A 23,747-nucleotide genomic window follows, 5' to 3' on the forward strand; every position below is an offset into this window, starting at 1 on the left:
TCCCCAACCACACGTGTCCCTCTGCTGCTCCCCAACCACACCACATATCCATCTGCTGCTCCCCAGCCACGTGTCCCTCTGCTGCTACACAAATACCACATCTCCGTCTGCTGCTCCCTAACCACACGTGTCCCTCTGCTGCTCCCAACCACACCACGTCAGTCTGCTGCTCCCCAACTACACCACACCTCAGTCTACTGCTCCCCAACTACACCACAACTCAGTCTGCTGCTCCCCAACCACGGTGTCCCTCTGCTGCTCCCAACCACACCACATGTCAGTCTGCTGCTCCCCAACTACACCACACCTCAGTCTGCTGCTCCCCAACCACAGTGTCCCTCTGCTGCTCCCAACCACACCACATCTTGATCAGCTGCTATCCAAATACACGTGTTCCTCTGCTGCTCCCCAACCACACCTCGTGTCTACTGATAAGTACAAGAAGGCCAGGAGTGGGGGTGCAGGATGAGTGCAATCCCCAGAGACCAGTGAGAGAGGCGCACTCACCCGTTCCACTTCCTGCAGGTAGATCAGAGCGATGTCTCCAGCCTTCTCATAGCAGGTGATGATCTCCTGGTCCCGGTCCACATTCAGGCTGTTTGTAGAAGCCGAGACTGGCAGCCTTTCCAGACAGAGACCTGAAAGACACAGAGCAAGGAGGGTAAGTCTTCCGTCTCATGGCGGATTAATTTAGAACTGCATGGAACATTCGTCGACTCAGGAACTGCAGAGGACAACAGATCAGTGTGACTTTCAAAGAGATGGCAACCTCTGTATTCTGCTCCATTCAAAACTCCTTAAAAAATAAATACATTTGAAAGCAGCATCAGTGTTCTCCCCAGGCTCTTTTAGTCGGGTGCTCCGCCCAGCTAGATTTGGTGACCACCCGGCTGTCATCGGCTCACCTCCTCCTATGCTGTAAGCAGAGTGGCTCTGCATTTTTATCTCGCCCCACCCGGCTGCTTTTTCATGCCACCCGGCTGGAAAAAAATTCTGGGGAGAACACTGAGCATGATGTGTAACTGGAGCAGCACTTAAAGTGAACCTCCAGACTAAAAATCAACTCAGCAGCACTGAAAAGGCTTGGCGTTTCTTTAACAGCATCAGAACTTTGTTTATCTTACCCAAACCTCATTTTTAGCTGCACAGAAGAAAACTGCCCGCATTTTTTTCCCCATGATGCTGTGCAAAGCATGATGGGATTTGTGATATTGTTGTTCTCGTTTTGCTGTTTTAGTGCAATTTTTTTTTTAATTTGAGATTTAAGGCCTAGCGCGCGCAGCTGGGAGGGGTGATCAGGACACAGGACAGCTGGAACTGTGTCTCATGCTCCGTCACCTCCTTTCAACCAAAAAGATGGCTGCCCCCATGAGAAAGATGGCAGCCCCCATGAAATCACAAACATTTGCCTGTTCTTTTAAAAACGGGTTGGGTAAGAGATTATATTACCTATCGATTTTAATTAACATAACTAATGTAACTTAATGACAGTATGTTTGTTTAGGCTGAAGTTCCCCTTTAACCTCCCCGGCGTTCTATTGAGATCGCCAGGAAGGCTGCGGGAGGGTTTTTTTTTAATTTAAAAAAAACTATTTCATGCAGCCAACTGAAAGTTGGCTGCATGAAAGCCCACTAGAGGGCGCTCCGGAGGCGTTCTTCCGATCGCCTCCGGCGCCCAGAATAAACAAGGAAGGCCGCAATGAGCAGCCTTCCTTGTTTGGCTTTCCTCGTCGCCATGGCGACGAGCGGAGTGATGTCATGGACGTCAGCCGACGTCCTGACGTCAGCTGCCTCCGATCCAGCCCTTAGCGCTGGCCGGACCTGATTGGTCCGGCTGCGCAGGGCTCGGGCGGCTGGGGGGGGACCCTCTTTCGCCGCTGCTCGCGGCGGATCGCCGCAGAGCGGCGGCGATCAGGCAGCACACGCGGCTGGCAAAGTGCCGGCTGCGTGTGCTGCTTTTTATTTGAGGAAAATCGGCCCAGCAGGGCCTGAGCGGCAGCCTCCGGCGGTGATGGACGAGCTGAGCTCGTCCATACCGCTCAGGTGGTTAAAGAGGAACTCTAACCAAGGATTGAACTTCATTCCAATCAGTAGCTGACACCCCTTTCTCATGAGAAATCTTTACCTTTTCTCCAATAGATCAGGGGGGTCTGTATGGCTGATAATGTAGTGAAACCTCTCCCACAGTGTGATGTCAGAACCATGGTCCTGACCGTTTCCTTTCTTTGACCTTTGTTACATTATGGGAAGTAACGGCTTTCTCCATCTGCCATATAAGCAGCATCCCCCTCTGTGCATAGGACTCTTAGTATCGAACATTCCGTACAGAAAACCTGGCAGAACGAAAGATGTCACCACCAGTGATACATTTCCGAATATAAATCAGGGAGAGGAAAGATTTTACAATGCCTCTACTGATCAGAAAGATCAACAGCACTGCCAGGCAACTGGTATTGTTTAAAAAGAAATGATGATTGATGCTACTGTGCAGGCACATTCAGACAAGAGCGCGGCCGTGAACTTCCAGAAGGTCCCAGCGCTGGATCGGTGGTCTCGAGGGGGACATGGGAACCCTATTGAGGATCTAGATGATTCCCTCCACTGAAGGCAATACAGCAAAGTACCTGTTATCCGGAACTGAGGCAACCGGAAGTCTCAAGCTTTGTTCCCAGTCTCTCTTTGTGCCCCCTTTGCCTCTTTATGCCTCCTCTGGGTCTCTCTCTTTCCCCCTTTGTGTCTCTGTGCCCGCTCTTTGTCTCCTGTGTCTCTCTCTGTGCCTCCTCTGTCCCCCAAGCTTTATCAGTTCTGGACACACCTTCCACCATGAGTCCAGCGATGCCCATCTAACCAATTAAATTCGATTTATCTTTCAGGCCTACTAGCCGGCATGCCTGAGGTGATACGGGGGCATCGCTTTGGGGGGTTTGCTGGCCATGAAATACTCACCAAGCCTCTAGTGCCTTCTAACCTTACTGTAGCACTTATGGGCTTTCCGGCATCCTCTGTGCTAGACTCCCGACATGTCACCTGACCTGCATCGGGTCACATGACATGCAGGGAGTCGTGCACAGAGGATGCCGGAAAGCCACTAGAAGCTACAAGAAGGTTAGGAGGCACTAGAGGCTCAGTGAGTATTTTATGCTGTAAGGAAGGGGTGGGGGGGGGGGGGGGGGTTTGTGCTTTTTAAGCGGCAAGCACATGTATCCGGCATCAGGCGATCCCTGCCGTAGCCGGATACTGGGGACTTTGCTGTATCGGACTTTCTTTTTTTTAAATGACAGGTTTACTTTAAAAGACCTGTTTACTGTGTGTGCACGCAAAGTGGGCTCCCCGAGCCGCCAGCAGCTTCCAGACCTCCAGCTTGAGGAAGGGGAAAGCAATCATTAGTGCACGCAGAGGCGGCAGAGTAATCACCTTGTTTTGCAGCCTGTGTGTTGTTTGTTCTCAGCAGCTTAATCTTTGCAGCAGTGATTTAGCCGTACTAATGACATAACAGAATTAATGGAAGGACTTGGCTGAGAGGCCCTCGCTTTGTCACTGGGGCCATCAGAGCGGTATGATCCTCGCACCGGGGGAAGGGGGGTGAGACGGGACGACCAGTGTGAGGACACAGCGCCCCCTGCTGACTAAACACCAGCCCTGTCGCTCTGCACAATCAGGTGATTAACTCCAGAGAGACACAGATGAACAGGGGAGAGGGTGTGCCGAGCTCTACGCCCTATCAAATATTAAAGAGGACCTGTAGTGTAACAACTTAATGAATAAAATTGCCTATTTTATTACAATACTAGCCAACCTAAGCCCATTCTAGGTCTGTCACCGCGCATGCGTGCGCCGCGTGCACGCACACACCCCTTGGCCCCGCCCACCCCTGCAAGACGCGCGTCACTTCCCCTCAGCGTCTCTGCAGGGACATGGGACGCAGAGACACTTAGGTTTTGTTAGGTAGGATTCATTTATAAATTATTTAGTCAGTGTTTGCCCATTGTAAAAGCTTTCCTCTGCCTGATTTACATTCCGATATTTATCACAGGCAGCAACATCTTTAGTACTGTCAGGTGCAGCTCTGTGGAATGTTCATTTACTGAGAGTTCTAAAGCCAGCAGAAAATATACCTGATCTTTCAGAATGCTCTGGGTGGAGAATGACGCATATCTAATCAGCCTAGGCTAAGCCTCATTAGAAAGGTGGGGTTACAGAGCAATATATAGATTAAGGAAGTGTTTCTGATACTGAAACCAGGTCAATTACCGTAAAATTGGGTATCATGAATAATTTACTACATTCTACTATATGTCACTACGGGGGCCTCTTTAGAACACTTTTTTTGTTTTATCAAAGGACAGCTATAGTCAGAGGGATATGGAGGAAGCCATATTTATTTCCTTTTAAAACAATACCAGTTGCCTGGCAGCCCTGCTGATCTATTTGGCTGCTGTAGTGTCTGAATAACACCAGAAACAAGCATGCAGCTAATCTTGTCAGATCTGACAATGTTAGAAACACCTGATCTGCTGCATGCTTGTTCAGGGGCTCTGGCCAGGGATGGGCTCAAATTCGAATGCGGGTGAATCCGGATAGTTGCTATCCGGATTCACCCAGTTACCTGTGCGAGGTGGGTGGAGGTTTCAAGCTTACCCATCTCGCATCTTCTTTGGTTCCTCCCTGGCGCCTCCCACAATGCGCTCCACACACGTCACGTGAGTACAAACACTTCCTCCTTCAACCCGGAAGTGTTTGTAATCATGTGACCGCCGCGTAGACTGCATCGTGGGAGGCGCCAGGGAGGAACCGAAGAAGATGTGAGACGGGTAAGCTTGAAACCCCCGCCCACCCCGCACAGGTAACTGGGTGAAATCCAGACAGCAACTATCCGGATTCACCCGCATTCGAATTTGAGCCCATCCCTGGCTATGGCTAAAAGTATTTTAGTATACCCGCTGCACTGCTGATCCCATTCATTGACAGTGAATGGGTCAGCCCTGCGCTTGAGGGCAGAATGCATGCAGCAGTACGCAAGCGCATCACAGCGCATCGTACTGCTGCGCAGCGCATTTTATGTGAACGGCAGAAGGGCTGTCTGTACCCTTCTGTCGTTCCTGCATGTTACCACTTTACACGCGCTTCCAAATGCGCACGGAAGCGCGTATGAGGTGAATGAGGCCTAAGTCTATGACTGAAGGTATTAGAAGCAGAGATCAGCAGGATAGCCAGGCAACAGGTATTACTTAAAAGGAAGTAAACATGGCAGCCTCCATATACCTCACTACAGTTGTCCTTTTAAACATCCCTTTTGCCTTCTATAATTAAACACATGTAAGATCAGTAAATAAAGGTCTCCTAAAACAAACAGTGATTATTTTGGATGACAGTTTGGGCATGATTACTGTACAGATATTATTATTATAATTTATTGCATTTATAAAGCGCCAACATATTACGCAGCGCTGGACAATAACTAGGGATATATACATTGTAACAAGGGGTGACAGATAGAGAGGTAGCAAATGTTTATAAAACATAGCACAAGGTTATACATGCAATCAGGGTATAAAATGCGTTTTACAGAGACCCAGCAAATCAATTCCAAGTTAGTCCATGAGAAGGATGTCATTGCTGGGGTAGCAAAGTTAAGGACACCATAAGGGAGGAGGGCCCTGTCATGGGCTTACAATCTAAAGGGTGGGGGAGGGACACATAAGGTAGGGTTGTGGAAAAGGTGGTTGACACTGACAGAGATTTAGAGTGTAGTAGATGTGGGGTAGGCCATTTTAAAGAAATGTGTTTTGCTTGAAGGTGTTGAAGGAAGGAGCCAGTCTGTGGGGGAGTGAAAGGGAGTTCCATAGGGTGGAGGCAGCTCTTGAGAAGTCTTGTAGGCGTGCATGGGATTGAGAAATGCGTGGGGAGGTCAGGCGGAGATCATTGGAGGATCTGGGCGGCAGGCATACAGATATGTTTCTGAGCAGTCTGTTTTGTTCTACAGCAGGGGTCTCAAACTCAATTTACCTGGGGGCCGCAGGAGGCAAAGTCAGGATGAGGCTGGGCCGCATAAGGAATTTCACAATCGCGGTGTATCGCCGCCTCTGCCCGCCACTCTCACTCTTCCTTCACAGAGAGGGGCGGGGAGAGGCAGCGATCTGTGCGGCGATTGACGTCAGGAGGGGCAAAGCTGAAGCTGAAAGCTCTGCCCCTTCCAGGAAATGCTGGCGGACTGCCCCCCGGGCGATTTGGGGGCTCTGTAGCCCTCGTTTAGCGGCGGGGATGCGGCGGATTACTTGGGAGCACTGAAGCGAACTATAAGGAAGCTTTTGCCGGCGAGGGCCACAAAACATTGTATCGAGGGCCGCAAATGGCCAGCGGGCCGCGAGTTTGAGACCCCTGTTCTACAGCGAGGGGTGAGCGGGGAAGCACCTCTCTACAATAAAACAACGCAGGTCAGACAAGAGCGATCTAAAGCCTTAGCCATACACTAGATGGCCCTCTGCCGAGGCGGCTGGCCGGTCAGGGTTACCTCTGCCAAGAACCTAGCATGTGTACTGCTGACGCAAAATAGTTCTCGTATATGTGTCCAATGCTTAAAGTGAACTCGAGGTGAGAGTGATGTGGAGGCTGCCAAATGTATTTCTATTTAAATAATACTAGTTACCTGGCAGCCCTGCTGATCTCTGACTGCAGTAGTGTCTGAATAACACCAGAAACAAGCATGCAGCTAATCTTGTCAGATCTGACAAGAATATCAGAAAATACCTGATCTGCTGCATGCTTGTTCAGGGTCTAGGAATAAAAGTATTAAAGGCAGAGGATCAGCAGGACAGCCAGGCAACTAGTATTGCTTAAAAGGAAATTAATATAGCAGCCTCCATAACACTCTCACCACAGGTTCACTTTAAAGAGGAGCTGTTAGGTATAAGGTCTCAGAGAAAATAAACACATATCAGTAGCTAAAGATAGGCTGTACTTACATTACATATGCATTTCACTGTCCACGTTTGGATTTCACAGAATTTGTATATAGTATATGCAGAGATAGATGCTCCTGACAGCTCATGGCAGGCTCCATGTTTTTCTGTCAAATGTGTCGTCATGTCCTGCCTGCTTCCTGATCACAGATAAGCTCCTACTTGAACAACACAGTGTGCAGTGAATATTAATGAGCCATGTGGCTAGGAACAATAGCTGACTCCTGCAGTGTACTCTGCCTGGAGATTTATCAGTGCTATGCGATTACAAGCTGCTGTAACGTCTCATTAGCAGCCGAGGGGAGAGCCCCAGAATGCTTTGCAGTATGGTATGCGGCTTGCGTCTTCTTAAGAATAACAGCCTTGCTGATAAGCACACATCAAAGGTAACTGAGATTTTTATCTTCACTAATTGCTTTTGGGCTTCCTTCTAAACTGTTTAACACAGGAGAATAGAGGTTTAAATTAGCTTCTGCAGCCTGACAGTTACTCTTTAAAAAGTACTTCCAGCATAAAAGACAGAGCCTGTCATGTCAGGCTTTGTCTTAAAGCAGACCCAAACCAAACATTTTTTTAATTCAAAATATGTAGTTGCACCACTCTGACACATACAAAGATAAATAAACACTCCTTCAAGCCTATGAGCATTTCAGTGCATGCTTTTCACCCTTCTCTTTTCATAACTAGTGTTATACAGGTGGCAGCCATTACTTCTGAGCTTAGTAGGAGATTTTAGATCATGGGTGTGTTTGTCATCAGATACCCTCCCTCACAGGGGCGTGGTCTATGTGAAATCTCACACAAGCTGAGATCCCCTCCCCTGTGACATCATCAGTAGCAGCCTGTGTTTGTTTTTGTTTTTTATCTCCTCCACCAGTTTGACGGAAAAATCCCGGCAATATGAAAGGAAGGGAGGGGTTCCTCCAATAAATGTAAAATATTTTATATTTGTCATCATGCAGCTGAAAAAAGGCTGCTATTTATCATTATAATTTAGAAAATACATTTTATTTCTGAAATTTTGTATTTTTCATTTGGGTCCACTTTAATGATGCAGGGTAGGGGAGGTCTCGGGCTTAATTACTCACTTGCAGGGCTGTAACTCATTATACAGGTGTCGCTCTCCCTCCCCCACCCCCAAAAAGCAGCTATAGAGGCTTTTTACAAAGCTCTTGCCACCCCCACCTGTGTTGCCATGGCCCCGCCCCCAGGTCAACAGCTGCAGCCCAATTGATAGCTGATGAGCCTAGGGCAGGCCGCAGCAACCCAGGTGGGAGTAGCCAGAGCTTCAGAAGACTTCCAAAAAAATGGCCGCTGCTGCATTGCCAAAGAGGGGGGTGGAGCATCACCTGTGTAATGAATTACAGACGAGCAGGTAAGTAATTAACCTCTCGACCGCCCTGATCCTGCAGCATTAAGCCCGGCACGACAGACCAGGGCCCATATGCAATTCACTTTTCCCCAAGTTTTCTCCTAGGAGATAATTTTTCATCTTTGATTTAAAATAACTTTTTAGCACTTTGCAATGGAAAAAGTACCAAAAAGTAGTTGGAAAAGTACTGTTGAAATTATTTCGAGCCTTTGTTTGCTTGCCAGTGGTTTAAAGAGACACTGAAGCGAAAAAAAAATGATGATATTATGATTTGTATGTATAGTACAGCTAAAGGGGCCCATACACTCAGCCGATTTTCTGGCCAACCGATCGATCCATCGATTGCAAATCGGTTGGCCAATCGATTTGGGTGGAAAATTTAGGTCGATCTGATGAGATTGCTTATCAGTTTGCATTGGCCTTAATGGAAATCTGATGGCAAAAAAATGCCATCAGATCGAATTTCAATAGATTTAAAACTGAAATCTATTGGAATTCTATCCTGGTAAAAAATGTTCTAAAAACGCATCAGATAGATCATCAGATGCATTTCTTATCTATCTGCTGCCAATCTGACGAGTGTATGGGCACCTTTAGAAATAAAACATTAAGATCAGATACATCAGTCTAATTGTTTCCAGTACAGGAAAAGTTGAGAAACTCCAGTTGTTATCTCTATGCAAACAAGCCATTAAGCTCTCCGACTAAGTTAGTTGTGGAGAGGTCTGTTATCTGACTTTTATTATCTCAACTGTTCCTGGACTATTTACTTTTCCTCTGCTAGAGGAGAGGTCATTACTTCACAGACTGCTCTGAAAGAATCATTTTGAATGCTGAGTGTTGTGTAATCTGCACATATTATAGAATGATGCAATGTTAGAAAAAACACTATATACCTGAAAATAAAAATATGAGAATATTTTTTTTGCTGCTAATCTTCTAGTATCATAGTACACAACCAATTCATTATATCATATTTTTTTTTTCGCTTCAGTGTCTCTTTAAAAGGCATCTTTATTCACAAATTTAAAAGCATCACCTAGGAGAAAACTCAGGAGAAAGAAATAATTGCATATGGGCCCTGGTCTTTTATACTGGAAGTACTGTTTAAAGCAGGGGCGTAACTAAGAGCCCCCGGGCCCCCCTGCAGAAATTGTGAGCGGGCCCCCTCGTGGCTGTTTTGGGGGGCTGGAGGGTTCGCAGCATGAGGGTAAAGCTATGGCCGCCCCCCTCCCTCACCTCGGGCTCTCCCCTCCGCGCTCCCCTCCAGCTTCAATAGCGATACAAGTGCAGCGGAACGGCGGGCAGCGGCAGGCAAACATACCTTCCGTGCGTCCAGACGCACGGAAGGTATGTTTGCCTGCCCCTGCCTGCCGCTCCGCTGCAGTTATATAGCTTTTGAAGCTGGAGGGGAGCGCAGAGGGGAGAGCCCGAGGTGAGGGAGGGGGGTGGCCATAGCTTTCCCCTCATGCTGCGAACCCTCCAGCCCCCAAAACGGCCACGAGCGGGGCGCATGGACTGCATCCCCTATTGTTACGCCCATGGTTTAAAGCATTAATCACAAGTGACCTTGTCATGGGACTACAGTCTTGCTGCCATATACTGGTCAATTGCCACCAGATCGACCAGCAGATAGATCCCTCTGTGATCAAACCTGATCAAAGAGGGATCTATTGGCTGCCTACACAGCAAACAGATTTTGAATCGATTTCAACATGAAACCGATTCACAATCTGTGGAGTTGCCGCTGCCCAACCCCCCCCCCAATACATTACCTGATCCGGCCGGCGCGAGTCCACCGGTCTCTTCTCCACTCTGGGCTCCAGCTTCACTTTCCTTTCTGCCGGGGGAAGTTTAAGCAGTAGAGGGCGCTCTACTGTTTAAACTTCCTGTCGGGACAGGAAGTAAGTGAAGCCAGCCGGAGCCCAGCGCGGAGAAGGGACAGAGGAAAGAGCGGGGACATGCGCCGGCGGAACAGGTAATGTATTACCGGTAGCGTCGGTCGTTGGACATTCGAACGCCGCTATCGACGCACTCCCGACCCGTTGCCGATCGAGCGAAATCTTCAGCATGGAGGGATCGAAGGGAACGATTTCAGACGGAAATCAATCGTTCAGTCAGCGTTTGCGCAACAATTTTACAGCAGATTCGATCACAGTGATCGAATATGCTGTATATCGGCAGAAAAATCGTTAAGTGTATGGGCCCCTTAAGGGTAGATTCTGAGCCCGATATGCATCAGTTGATCCTGTGGATGTATTGTCTTTTTGTGTGGAGTTTCCAATAAAAGAATACTGGCTTTTACCAAGCTCACTGTAGCCTAATGGCCCATACTCACGGGCTACAATTGTCGCCGCAACACGCGGTGCGCGCGTGTTGCGGCGACAGGTCGCCCGTGAGTATGCGCCGTTGCACGGGCGCGCACCCCGAATTGTCGCCCGTCGCTGATGTCGCCGGACGATTGAACTGCTCAATTGCCTGGCGACAGTCGCCGCCGCAACTGTCGCTAGTCCGCGTGAGTACGCGGACTAGCGACAGCAACCTCCATTGAAGTATACGGAGGTTCCGGCGGGGGGAGGAGGAACGTCGGCGACAGCTTCCGTCGCGCCGCTGGTCCCTCTTCCGCGTGTGTACGCGGAGGGACCTGGCGAGGAGCTGTCGCTGGCCTGTCGCCCACACGCTCACGTGTGCTGGCGACAGGCCCTAGAAGTTGCCCGTGAGTATGGGCCATTAGAATCCCTTTTTGTTTGTTCTATAGGACAACAGTGCCTGCGCCAGATTTTCACCCAAAATGACAAAGAATGATCATCATGAGTGACAAAAATCTAGCGTCTGCGTAAAGAAAGGGTCTGAAATTAGCACCGCTTCCCAAATTCCACCCCTTTACACTGATGCCGAGTTCCAGAGATTATGTCACCATGTTATCTTAGCTCCCAACTGTTCCTCTTTTGGAGGGACAGACCCTCTTTCCTCCTCATTTGTCCCTCTTTCTATGTAAATATTTATATTTCTCTACTACAAATGTGTTTAGTTGACTCTAAACATTATTCCCATCCTTTAAATTGATATATTACTAATTTTAAAATGTTAATATGAAGGAAAATGAACCAGGGAAGAAAGGACCAGTGTGGTTTGAATTAGAAAACATAATTTTCTTATGAAATCTTTACGGTATGCGTGACTAGGGGTGTGGCAGCGGCGTGGCTTAAGTGTCCCTCTTTCATCTCAAAAAGTTGGGAGGTATGTGTTATTACTGCACAGGTCGCCAAAGGTGGGCCCTAGTGTCATGGCGGGAGAATGGCCGCCTGCAGTCACCGTTTCAAGGGGGCAGGGTGCTTGCATTACTCCAATCCCTACCTTTTGCCAAGGACTGTACATGGCTTTTAAAACCACTGTCCTCCCCTTCAACATAGAAAATGGAGGAGCGTGGCTACGAGTGCAGGGTGGAGCATATAAAAGTGGCCCCTGTTGGCTGCACGAGTCTCAGTACATAGCAGGCGCCGGCCAGTCCACGTGTGAGCCACTTTTATATGCGCCACCCTGTGTAACATGGTGATGAGGGGGTTTGGGGTGTGGCAATGCCTAATTGGCTACAGGCTACTACGATGTGGCACAAGGAGCTATTAGGAGGTGACGGAATTGGGAGGACATCCTCTGAGCTGAAGCGGCTCCAGGAATTCTGGCTATCCCATAGGATGGTTGGGATCATGTTCCGGTGAAACCACATACGCACTTATTACATTCACACAACAAATCGCCGCTAAACAGACACACATCTGAGGCTGTTTTTGGAATAAACATTTTAAAGAATTGCAGAAACCAGTACAGAGCTGCCCCCTGGTGGACAAATCTCTGCATAAAGAAGGGGAGACTAGGAAAGGGAAAACTTACCGGGGGCTTTGTCTAGCCCCAAGCTCCCAGCATGTCCCTCGCCGCAGCTCTGCCCGCAGCCGCTGCCTCCCGGTCCCCGGTGATGACGTCAGGCCGACCTGGAGGTCGGCCTGTACTGCGCCTGCTCAAGCGGCGCTGTCAATCACTGCAACATTCTGCACCTGCGTAGTACGCTCCGGTCCATGTGGCGGCGATCGACAGTGCCGCTCGCACAGGTGCAGTACAGTCCCACCTCCAGGTCGGCCTGACGTCATCGCCGGGGACCGGGAGGCAGCGGCGGCGAATGGCTGCGGGCAGAGCTGTGGCGAGGGACATGCTGGGAGCCTGGGACTGTACGAAGCCCCTGGTAAGTATCATTTATTTTCTTTGAAAAGCCTGATAACTTATTTAAGCCTGGCTGCAGCAACAACCCATGGGACCCCCTCCTTGGATACAAATCCCCTTGTGCGGCTCGTAAAAAATACACACACTTTCCCCCTGCTACCTCTTCTCCAGCTATGCGTCATGTCTCTTCTGTTCTTCCCAGCAGCTGCACGCTCTACACTCCCGATCCCGTGACACAATGCCTCAATAGACAGAGGTGTCCACAGAATAGAGCGTATGGCTGTCAGGGAGATCAGAGACCCAAAGCAGCACTGGAGCAGGTAAGTATTACACTGCTCCACTGTGCTACTCTGCAGAAGGGGGAGGGGCAGGGAAGGCCCCTCCTCGTCATCATAGGTAGACCACTCTATTTGAGACAGTTTGGCCCACGACCTAGACTATGTTTTAGATCTTGGCCCCTTACATGACACCATTGCTATAGAGAGCCTTCTAGCTCCTCTCTCAGTCCCTTCATTTCAGCACTGCCACCCCCCTTTGCATGTATTTGACTAACTGGTTGAATATGCCTTCAGGGATCCCCAGAAGCCTTCGGAATCACTTGTGTCACTGGAGTGCTTTCGAGGAAGGACCGCTTTGTACAGTGCATACTCAAGTGCGCAGTCTTCAGCAACACTCAGGGACACAAGTGTTTCAAAAGTTTTCCAAATGCTCCTGGAGGAGTACAAACTTCAACTGGAGACAACGCTGGTAATGCGGGAAGCATAGGAGGAACAGGAAGCCTGTATGGGATCCAGAGCCTTTCCTCTCCATAGGTAAGTATCTGGCTTTTTTCCCCATCTCACTACAGATTTGCTTTAAAGGACATATGATGTGAGAGGGATTTGGAGGCTGCCCTATTTATTTGCTTTTAAACAATACCAGTTGCCTAGCTATCCTGCTGATCTCTTCGGCTGCGGTAGTGTCTGAATAACACACTTGAAACAAGAATGTGGCTAATCCAGTCAGAAACATCTATATCTGCTGCATGCTTTTTCTGGGTCTATGGCTAAATGTATTAGAGGCAGAGGATCAGCAGGACAGCCAGGCAACTGGTATTGTTAAAAAGTCAATATAGCATCCTCCATATCCCTCTCACTTCAGGTGTCCTTAAAGTGTACCAGAGACCTGGTAAAGTAAAGATTTGATACTTGCCCGAGGCTTCTTCCAGCCTCATAACCACATCCGAGTCCCTCTGCGTCCTTCCGCTGTCTGCAGTTTAGCAGCAATCAGCCCCGGTAACTGGTTCAGTCTGGGTCTTCTGCACATGCGCAGACCTCCCGTGCATGCGCAGTAGATCTGGACTGATGCGACTGAGCCAGTTACCAAGGGCGATTGCCGCTAAACGAAGACCGCGGAAGGACGCAGAGGGACTCACACGTGTTTATTGGGCGGGGGGGGGAAGCCCCGGGTAAGTATCAAATCTTTACTTTGCCAGGTCCCTGGTTTACTTTAAAAGTTAACAATACAATTAGACACATAGCTCGTATTGAAGGGATGCCAGAGCCAGGAGAAAGCCTCTGTCCTGTAAAGAGAACGTGGCAGCACAACTTTTGCAAGGTTTCGGATGAACAAAACCACAAGACTTGTGTGACAATGTCCTTTGGAGAGACGAGACGAATGTGAAGATGTTAAGTCACAAGGCACAGCACAAGGCTTTGTGAAAACCAAAAGGCAGCATATCAGCACAAGCCCCTCATACCAAATGTGAAGCGTGGTGGTGGGGTGATAATTTGGGCTCGTTTTGCAGCCACAGGGTCTGGGCACCTCACAGTCACCGAGTTGACCAACAACTCCTCTGTATGCCAAACGTGAAGCCATCTGTGCAACAACTAAGACCCCGTTTCCACACAGTGCTGGCATGCGTCCTGAGAGAAGCAATGCTGGCTCTGTTGCGATGCGAGACACATCCAAATCCCTTCGCGTGATGCGAAAAAACTGCAGCATGCTGTCCATTACCTCCCCTCACGTGAATTGGATTCCAATAGGCTGCATTTCCCCGCGCAGGGAAACGCTGTGAATTTGCAGCACCGGAAACTTAAAACTTAATACTGTCTGAAATGTTCTCATGCAAAGAGTTAATATATTGCATTGGAAAATTATCAGAATAGAACAGAGCTGCCCGCTGCTGAACTGTTTCCAAAGGTGCAAGCTGTGGGGCTGCCATGAAGCAACAGAGTAAGGCTAAGGATTACAGCCCCAGAGCTTGCACCTTTACAATGCCAGTCAGAACAGACTGCTCAGATATTCCTGTTCAGCTGAGGCCTTACCTTTGGTGGCGAAGGCTTCGGCGATCATACGCAGTTTGTAAGGGGGAGCGGCCACCAACTGGATATCCTCCAGGCCCACCCAGGCGTAGAGGCGCACAGCGTCCCTGTAGTCCCCTTCTACATAATCCACCTTGGCCATGATCAGATTGGCTTCCTGCATGAGCTCAGACTGCAAGAGAACAGAAGAGAACATTAGCTCAGAATGCTTCTGATTATAGTCACTGCAATACGAACATCTGGATACATTTTACATGTCTATGTGACAGTACATTCTAGAGACAGGTTCTCTTTAGGAGGCACTAGGGGTCTTGATCAGCCCTGTGGCATAACTCCGGTCAGTAATGGAGATCAGAAGCAGAACACCTCCACCTCTCCACTCTGCAGCAGCCACTGGCATTTTATGGAGAACCATGATGTACTTATACAGAGCCCTTCTGGGTTATGTGGATGCAGATCACAGAGACGAGTGAGTATGAGTTTATCTCCTTGTTCATCTCCTCCCACCTCTGGCAATGTGAACACTGCATCCCGAATCTGTAAGCTGGTGGGGAAAGGATGGGGGTAGGAAAAATTGGGACAAATACAGCAGTATAATGGGGGGAGAGGGGTAATTGCACTAATTTATGCAGATCATAGGGGTAATCGGGAAGCTGGAGAGCCACTCAAATCTACAATTTTAGCAATAGTGGTCCTTTAATTGGATGGAAAAACCGCCAAAGATATGCAGCGACTTGATGAAGACAGGCTGGTTTGTTGCAAGGGGCAATCGTTAATCCACAGTGCGCCCAGCACCACCCAGCCATTATTACTGGAACGAGCGCCGCAGTGCACTGGGAGCAGTCATAACCATACTAACCATTTGCGGATTTCTGCTATGCATATCTATGCCCTGTAAACGTCACTTGTGAATCAGGGGCGTAGATATGCTTATATCGTTCTCGTCGCCATTCCGACAGTCAGTGATCGGTGAATGGGGATATGTGTTCCCAAAGCCGATCAAAGTCCCAGTAAGATGCCGGTATTCATTCACCAAGTGAAAGTATAAGACACATACACAGCGCTTCTTGTGTAATGTTTATTTTAGCCCCTTTCACCACTAACCCCATAGCTACCAAAATAAAGAACTTCTTCTAAAAAATAAATAAATAAATAAATACATTTGCTACCCTTAGGGATTTTTTTTAATATGTATGTCATGAGGGTGTATTATTGTTATTTTTGCTAATAAGGGCTTGTATAACTATATAGATATAAAAAAAAATACGCCTTTATTTTACCCAAAAAAATATTTTCACCATGCAATGTACTAGGAACATAATTTTAATATTGTTATAACTGGGACAAACTGACAAATAAAATGTGTGGGTTTTTATAAGCAGTAGCACATTTTTAAACTATAATGGCTGAAACCTGAGAAATAATGACTTTTGAAAGAGGTTGGTTAGGTGTAGTGGGGTGTAATGGGGAAGCTGCTGTAGATTTCAAGTTGAAAAACAGAATGAATACACACAAGGGGAAAAATTTGAAAATTCTATATGAATTCTATTTTATCAAAATGGCAAATCTTTCTCTGGCATTTTCTCCTGCTTTTGTAACTCTGATGCTTTTGGCAGACTAGTTTAGTATAATTATGTGTATTAAAGAGTGAATTTAGCTGATACCCCCTTTCCCATGAGAATCTTTACCTTTTCTCAAATAGATCAATAGTGAGGTCTGTATGACTGAAATTGTGGTGAAACCCCTCCCACAGTGTGATGTCATGACCATGTTCCTGACAGTTTACCTATATCTATAAATGAATATTATAAACAATAAGCAATTTTATTCATTATGTTATTTTCACTACCGGTCCTCTTTAACCACTTAAGCCCACAGGGCAGGGCTGTGGAGTCGGAGTCGTGGAGTCGGAGTCGTGGAGTCGGGCAATTTTGGGTGCCTGGAGTCGGAAAAAAATGCACCGACTCCGACTCCTAATGAATTTGTAACTGTAATTAAAATAAAAAATATGATAAAATGTTCTATTTCTCAGATAATAGTCATTAAAAATAATGTATATATACAGTATATATACAGTAATAGCTGTGCTTAGTCCACAAAAATGAAATAAACCAATCAAAATTAGTTACTTGTGCTGCTTCAATAAAGCAGTCCCCGTATTTTTAAGGTCAGATATACATATCTGATTGTGACTGTATATATGATGTGTACACAGGAATCTCTTATATATACTAAATAACATCTATGCTGTAAGAATAAAGCCTGATGTGTAGCTGTGTCACTAATAGAGATGGTCAACGAGATGGAAATAATTCTGCATTGATGCTGATTTATGCAAATGTATGCACTCCCTTTGCTGATGAAATCAAATAATTTGATATGTTGTTAAAATTTGGTTTGGTGACTACAAATTAAAGGGTAACTGAGACGGATGAAAAGTAAAGTTTTATACATACCTGGGGCTTCCTCCAGCCCCCTTCAGGCTAATCAGTCCCTCGCTGTCCTCCACCACCCGGATCTTCTGCTATGAGTCCTGGTAATTCAGCCAGTCAGTGCTGTCCGGCCGCATGCCGCTCCCACAGCCAGGAACATTCTGCACCTGCGCAATAGTGCTGCACAGGTGTAGTATGCTCCTGGCGGCGGAGTGTGTGCATGCGCACTACTCCTGACTGGCTCAAGTACCTGGACTCATAGCAGAAGATCCAGGTGGCGGAGGAGGACAACGAGGGACTGATTATCCTGAAGGCGGCTGGAGGAAGCCCCAGGTATGTATAAAACTTTAATTTCATCTGTCTCAGGTTTACTTTGTTACACAGTAGTACTATACTCTACATATGCACTCCCCACAGAGCTGCAGGGAATCCACTGAGAATGCTGTGCACATTGAACACAGAGGTGTTGTCTGTTTACAATCTCCTCATTCCCCTGCAGAGTACCTGCACATCATTCTTACATGTACCCACACTTACACTGCCTAGGGCCTGATAGATGTTCTTTGTTCCGGTTTGTACCTTTTACAAGTACTCTTACCAAGGACTAGTTTTAGTCTAAAGGGAATAAATATAGTAGTCTACATATCCTTCTCACTTCAGTTGTCTTGTAAAATTCCTAAGCGTTGGCAGTTAAGAGACGAATTTCATGTTACATACTTTTAATCAACAAAATTGTAATATGCAAATTAGAGGAGTCGGAGTCGTGGAGTCGGAGTCGGTGGAATCCTAAACTGAGGAGTCGGAGTCGGAGGATTTTTGGACCGACTTCACAGCCCTGCCACAGGGTTGAAATTTTTTTTGCATCTGAGCAACTTTCACCTCCCATTCATTTGCCAATAACTTTATCACTACTCATCACAATGAATTGATCTATATCTTGTTTTTTCCACCACCAATTAGGCTTTCTTTGGGAGGTACATTTTGCTAAGAGCCACTTTACTGTAAATGCATTTTAACAGGAAGAATAAGAAAGAAATGGAAAAAAATAATTATTTCTCAGCTTTTGGCCATTATAGTTTAAAACGGTTGGGTGCCGCGGGAGCGCGCGCGACCCGCGGGAGTGAGAAATCTCGTCCAGTTAGGCTTAAGTGGTTAAAGGACCACTATCACGAAAATCCTAAAAAAACTTAACATAACGTAAACCTATACAAATAAGAAGTACATTTCTTCCAGAGTAAAATGAGCCATAAGTGACTTTTCTCCTATGTTGCTGTCACTTACAGTAGGTAGTAGAAATCTGACAGAACCGAAAGGTTTTGGACTAGCCCATCTCCTCATGGGGGGTTCACAGGGATTTTTTTGTTTTCAAAAAGCACTTAGTGAATGGCAGTCGCTCTGTCCAACTGCCAAAAAAAAAAAGTGTACGGTGAGCAGGGAGGCTGGCCAGCATCTCTGTATAAATCTTTTTCAGGGAGTGTCTGTATAAAGAATAAAGCTTGTGCTGATAAGAAAGGACTAGCCCAAAACCTGTCAGTGATGTCAAATTTCTACTACCTACTATAAGTATGCGTTTTAAATCTTAAAATTTTGCGACATTTCCTCTTTAAAGAGGAACTTCAGCCTAAACAAACATACTGTCATTAAGTTACATGAGTTATGTTAATTAAAATAGATAGGTAATATAATCTCTTACCCACCCTGTTTTAAAAGAACAGGCAAAGGTTTGTGATTTCATGATAGCAACCATCTTTTTGGTTGAAAGGAGATGACAGGGAGCATGAGACACAGTTCCAGCTGTCCTGTGTCCTGATCACCCTTCCCAGTTGCTAGGCAACGAGAACACCAACATCACAAATCCCATCATTCTTTGCACAGCATCAGGGGGAAAAAGCCCGGGCAGTTTTCTTTGATGGGGCGGAGCTTAGCTAAAAATGCAGCTAAAAATGATGCTTTAGGTAAGAAAAACAAAGTTCTGATGCTGTGAAACTGTTAAAGAAACACCAAGCCTTTTCAGTGCTGCTGAGTAGATTTTTAGTCTGGAGGTTCACTTAAGCAAAGGATTTACAAGTTCCAGAGGAATTGCTGTGCTGCGGGTAAGCGTGCGTTTGTCTTGTATTAGCAGATTCTAAATGTTCGGTCATAAGCTGCTAATCTGTGTGAGAGTGCCCAGTGTTACTGTGCCCTCATCTTGCTGTAATCACCAGCAGGTGACTGACAGAATGAGACAGCCAATCTCACGGCAAGCAGATTAGCATCAATGGGGTCAATTCATAAAAGGCTGTGCGGTGCAAAAAAAATTTGGTCAGGAAAATACCGCATTGGGTATTTTAGACTTTTGTGTGCTAATTCATAAACATTTTCACAGCTGCGATAGAAATGCGGGGATTAACCGAACTGAACTGTGTAACATGAGAAGAGTAGCTGCCTGAGTTGTTACATTTGCTGTTCTCTGTGCAGAGACAGCATTACAATAAAAGAGGCATCCCAACTTCCCTTTAGATGTGCATGTTTTGTTATACTGCCTCTGCTTGCCCTGAATCTGCTCTGAATCTGTCTATTAGTCTTTCTAAACAATCTGTTTAATTGCCACAGCACAGAAGAACGTCAAGAAACTTTACACATGACAGGCTTTGTGATGTGAAATACACATCTTAAAGAAATCCTGTAACTACAAAAAGTTTCCTCCATCCTCCTGAATCCCGCGGCGGTCTCGCTGTGCCCGTCCGAACAGCGGGGATGTAAGCACTTACCTCCCAGGCTCCAGCACAGGCGCAGTATCCGCTCTCCACTCAGAGATAGACAGAAACACCCGATCGCTGCTGGCCCGCTCTGCTGCGTAGGCGCAAGTCGCCTGAGTAGTAGAGCGGACCTGACAGAGATCGGGTATTTCCGTATGGTTTGCCGCAATAGCGCCCCCGCTGGAGCCATGAAAGGCAAATAAATCAGCGCTTATCAGGCTTGTCAGGGGAGGATTCCGGGACGCTTCGGGGGAGCCAGCGCTGAACTGTCTGCAGCTACAGGGGAGGGGGGAGCCTCATTGGGACCCTGAGGCTTCCCCCTCCCGAGGTGAGTAGCCTCCAGGGGACCTTTTTTTTGTTACAGAGTCTCTTTAAAAGCAGGAACCCAAGTGGTTAAACACACAGCCTAAGGTATTCAGGGGAAGCCTTGTTTGTTCCGCTCTCGCTGCTGCTGCCTGGGGGAGATCTCACTGCTTCTGCTTGTGAGTCTCCATTTACTTGCTCTTATCGCTCTCTTATCACCTCTTCAAAGCAGGCTGTATGTTCCGGGCCATTACCGCCTGCTCTAATCTGTATGGATTGACATTTACTGACATGTGTTGAAGTAATTACCGCACAAGTCGGTAATTTACCTCACTGCTCGGGAATTTCAGCTTTTCATGCGGAAACTGCTTTTATGGATTGAGATTTTCCTAAGTGCTCGGTAAAGTCAGCTGTTTTCTGCATTACTGAATGCGGTAATGCTTTATGAATCAACCCCCAATGTGTGGAAGCTATGGTGTCTGCCACGGGAGAGGAGATCTCGCTTCCAGAAGGGATCTGCAGGCGTACGTACGTAGGGATGTGCCAGCGCGTGTACACCGGCGGGAATCTGCCAGCGCGCGTGCGTAGGTAGGGATCTGCCAGTAACTGCAGGCTGGGATCTGGCAGTGTATCCACGTGAGGAGTCAAGAGCGACGCCTCATTAGCGATGGCAAGCGTACATACGGCACTGTAAACAACCGATGAATTATCAGAAAATGTGCGCATGCAGCCGGAAATGCAGTGTGCCGGAAGTGACGTAAAGGAAATATGCGGAAGTTAAAGTAATGTACAGCCGAAGCTCGGGTTCAAAATAGGACAATACCTCGAAGAGAGGGAAGCCTCAGGATCCTATTGAGTCTTTCCTCGGTGGTCTGAAGTCCCCCGTTGCTGAGCACCGCCCCCCGCTCCATATCGGGGGCCGCACAGCTCCTCTTCCTGGACCGTGGACACACAGTCCCGCCCACGCATGCACAGTAGCACGGAGCCCACGGATTCTGCTTACTGCGCATGGACGGGCCCATTCGGCTACGATGCAGGAAGAGGAGCTGCGTGGCTCTGATATGATTAGCAAAATGAGGGTCATCAGAATACAGAGGGAAGCCTCAATAGGATCCCCCCTTGTGGCTCTGCTTTCCTGCTGGGCTTGAAAAGACATCACAGAAGACTGACTCAGCTATAATCATTAGGGGGCAAAGCCAGACTGAATGCTCAGTCGGGGATTCTTATCAGGGCTGATAACGGACAGAATGAGCAGTGAAGAATGAAACAGAGAGCAGGGTAGGCGTTTACTGTCTTGTTCCCATTGATATATATGGTAAAATACATGAGGGTACTTCGTCTCTGGTTCTAGAGGTGCCCCTGACTGAAGGGAAATCTCGTCAGAGGAATGCAGAGGGCAGGGTGAGTAACCTCTCATTTACACTCTCATCAGTAAAAGATGGAGGGAGGTGCACAGGGAGGGGAGTGAGCCGCCTTTCCATCAAGCGCCTGTAGGCACGTGCCTACATTGCCTTATACTAAATCCGGCCCTACTTGCTACGTTGGGTGTATGCAACTTTTAAATAACAGGGTTACAACCACTTTTCCAATTAGGCCGGGGTACACCTTCATTGGAAGCTGTACCCCAGCCTGTAGGATGGCGTTGAGGAGCATCTGGTTGCAACACATGCTCCATCATACTTCATTAACACGATAGATGTGAATTGGTCTAGAGATCTTCGATTACAAAGGCCTGATGAAGGGCTACTACAGCTCGAAACGAACTAGAGTCGTTACCTGAATGTTTGTAAACTACTCCAAGCCATTTCCACATTATCTGATCTTCATGAAACACTGGCAGAATTGAGGATTTATGTACCAGCCCTAAAGCAATTGGTATGCAGATGTAACTTTCATGAAGATCAATTGACAATTGAATGTCATCAGAAAAGGTTTTTTTTGTATTTTTGTGTAATAAAGCTTAAAGGGAACCAGAGACGAAGCACCCTCATGTATTTTACCATATAGATCAGTAAGAACATTAGAGAAAACACTTACCATGCTCTCCGTTTCATCCTCACTACTAAAAGTGTCTGTTATCGGCTGTGATAAGAATCCCGGACTGAGCATTCAGTCTGGCTTTGCAGGGAATAATTATAGCTGAGTCATTATAGCAGAGCCACAAGGGGCAGGCTTGGGCTTGAAAAGACACCAGAGAAGACAGACTCGGCTATAATCTTTCCGTAGCAAAGCTAGACTGAGTGCTCAGTCGGGGATTCTTATCAGAGGTGATAACAGTCAGATTAAACAGAGAACAATGAAACAAAGAGCAGATTCGGTGTTTACTGTCATGTTCCCACTGATTTATAAGGTAAAATACAAGAGAGTGCTTCATCTCTGGTTCTCTTTAAAACACATTTTTTTTGAACTGCAATATAATTCCTTGTGGTTTATATTTGAACTTTGGCATTCTAACTTAAACTCTGGAATGTGAAAGTGTGTTGACTCTTAGCGCTTAGACACACTATAAGCACTTTTTCTGAGCGCTTGCGATTGATTAGTGCTTTCTGAGCGCTTTTTAAAAATCGCTCCCATTCCCTTCATTAAAATTGCGGTAAAAATTGCTGCGATTGCATACGTGTAAAAACGTACATGATCACATCGATTTTTACCACGATTTTAATGGAAGTGAATGGGAGCAAATTTTAAAAGCGCTCAGAAAGCGCTAATCAATCGCAGGCGCTCAGAAGAGCGCTTATAGTGTGTCTGAGCCCTTAGAGGAACCTAAAGCAAAAGGGACATAGAGGCTGCCAAATGTATTTGCTTTTAAACAATGCATATTGCCTGGCTGGGCTGCTGATCCTCTGCCTCTAATACTTTAAGCCATAGACCCTGAACAAGCATGCAGATCAGATGATTCTGACCTAAGTCTGCTTGGATTAGCTGCATGTTTGATTCATGTGTGTGATTCAGACACTACTGCAGCCAAAGAGAACAGCAGGATAGCCAGGCAACCGGTATTGTTTAAAAGTAAATAAATATGGAAGCCCAGCTTTAAAGGGGTTCTGTGGGGTGTAAGATAAAACAAAAAGTGTCACTTACCTGAGTCTTCTACCGGCCCCCTGCAGTTAAGTCCCACGCCGTCACTGAAGCCTCCGCCGTTTGTTGCCGCCGGTGACCTGCTAATGATTCATCTAACTGGACGAATAGCTCTGCGGCTGCGTGGCCGCGTGCGTCCTCGCTCCCGCGCGAGTCATTGGCTGCTTACGAAGCAGGTGCAATACAAGTACTTCCAATGCCACGACCGCACAGCCACAGAGCTACTCGTCTAGTTAGCCGAATAATTAGCTGGTCACCGGTGGCGACGAACGGCAAAGACAGTGATGGTGTAGGACTTAATAGCTGCAGGGGACCAGTAGAAGCCCCACTTTTTGTTTTATTTTACA

General features: G+C 47.1%; 1 protein-coding gene across 4 annotated transcripts in view; it reads right to left on the reverse strand.

The window, feature by feature from the left end:
* Positions 1-23,747, reverse strand: part of TTC7B (tetratricopeptide repeat domain 7B) — a 215,793-nt gene that overhangs the window by 177,725 nt on the left and 14,321 nt on the right. For all 4 annotated transcript variants that reach the window (XM_068254574.1, XM_068254575.1, XM_068254576.1 and 1 more), the window contains exons 3-4: positions 14,853-15,021; positions 508-638 (exon numbers count right to left, since the gene is read on the reverse strand). In XM_068254574.1, coding sequence (XP_068110675.1) covers positions 508-638; positions 14,853-15,021 — 300 coding nt within the window. The remainder of the gene's footprint in view (positions 1-507; positions 639-14,852; positions 15,022-23,747) is intronic.

Source organism: Hyperolius riggenbachi, chromosome 9 (genome assembly GCF_040937935.1).
Source record: "Hyperolius riggenbachi isolate aHypRig1 chromosome 9, aHypRig1.pri, whole genome shotgun sequence".
NCBI classification, from domain to species: Eukaryota; Metazoa; Chordata; class Amphibia; order Anura; family Hyperoliidae; genus Hyperolius; species Hyperolius riggenbachi.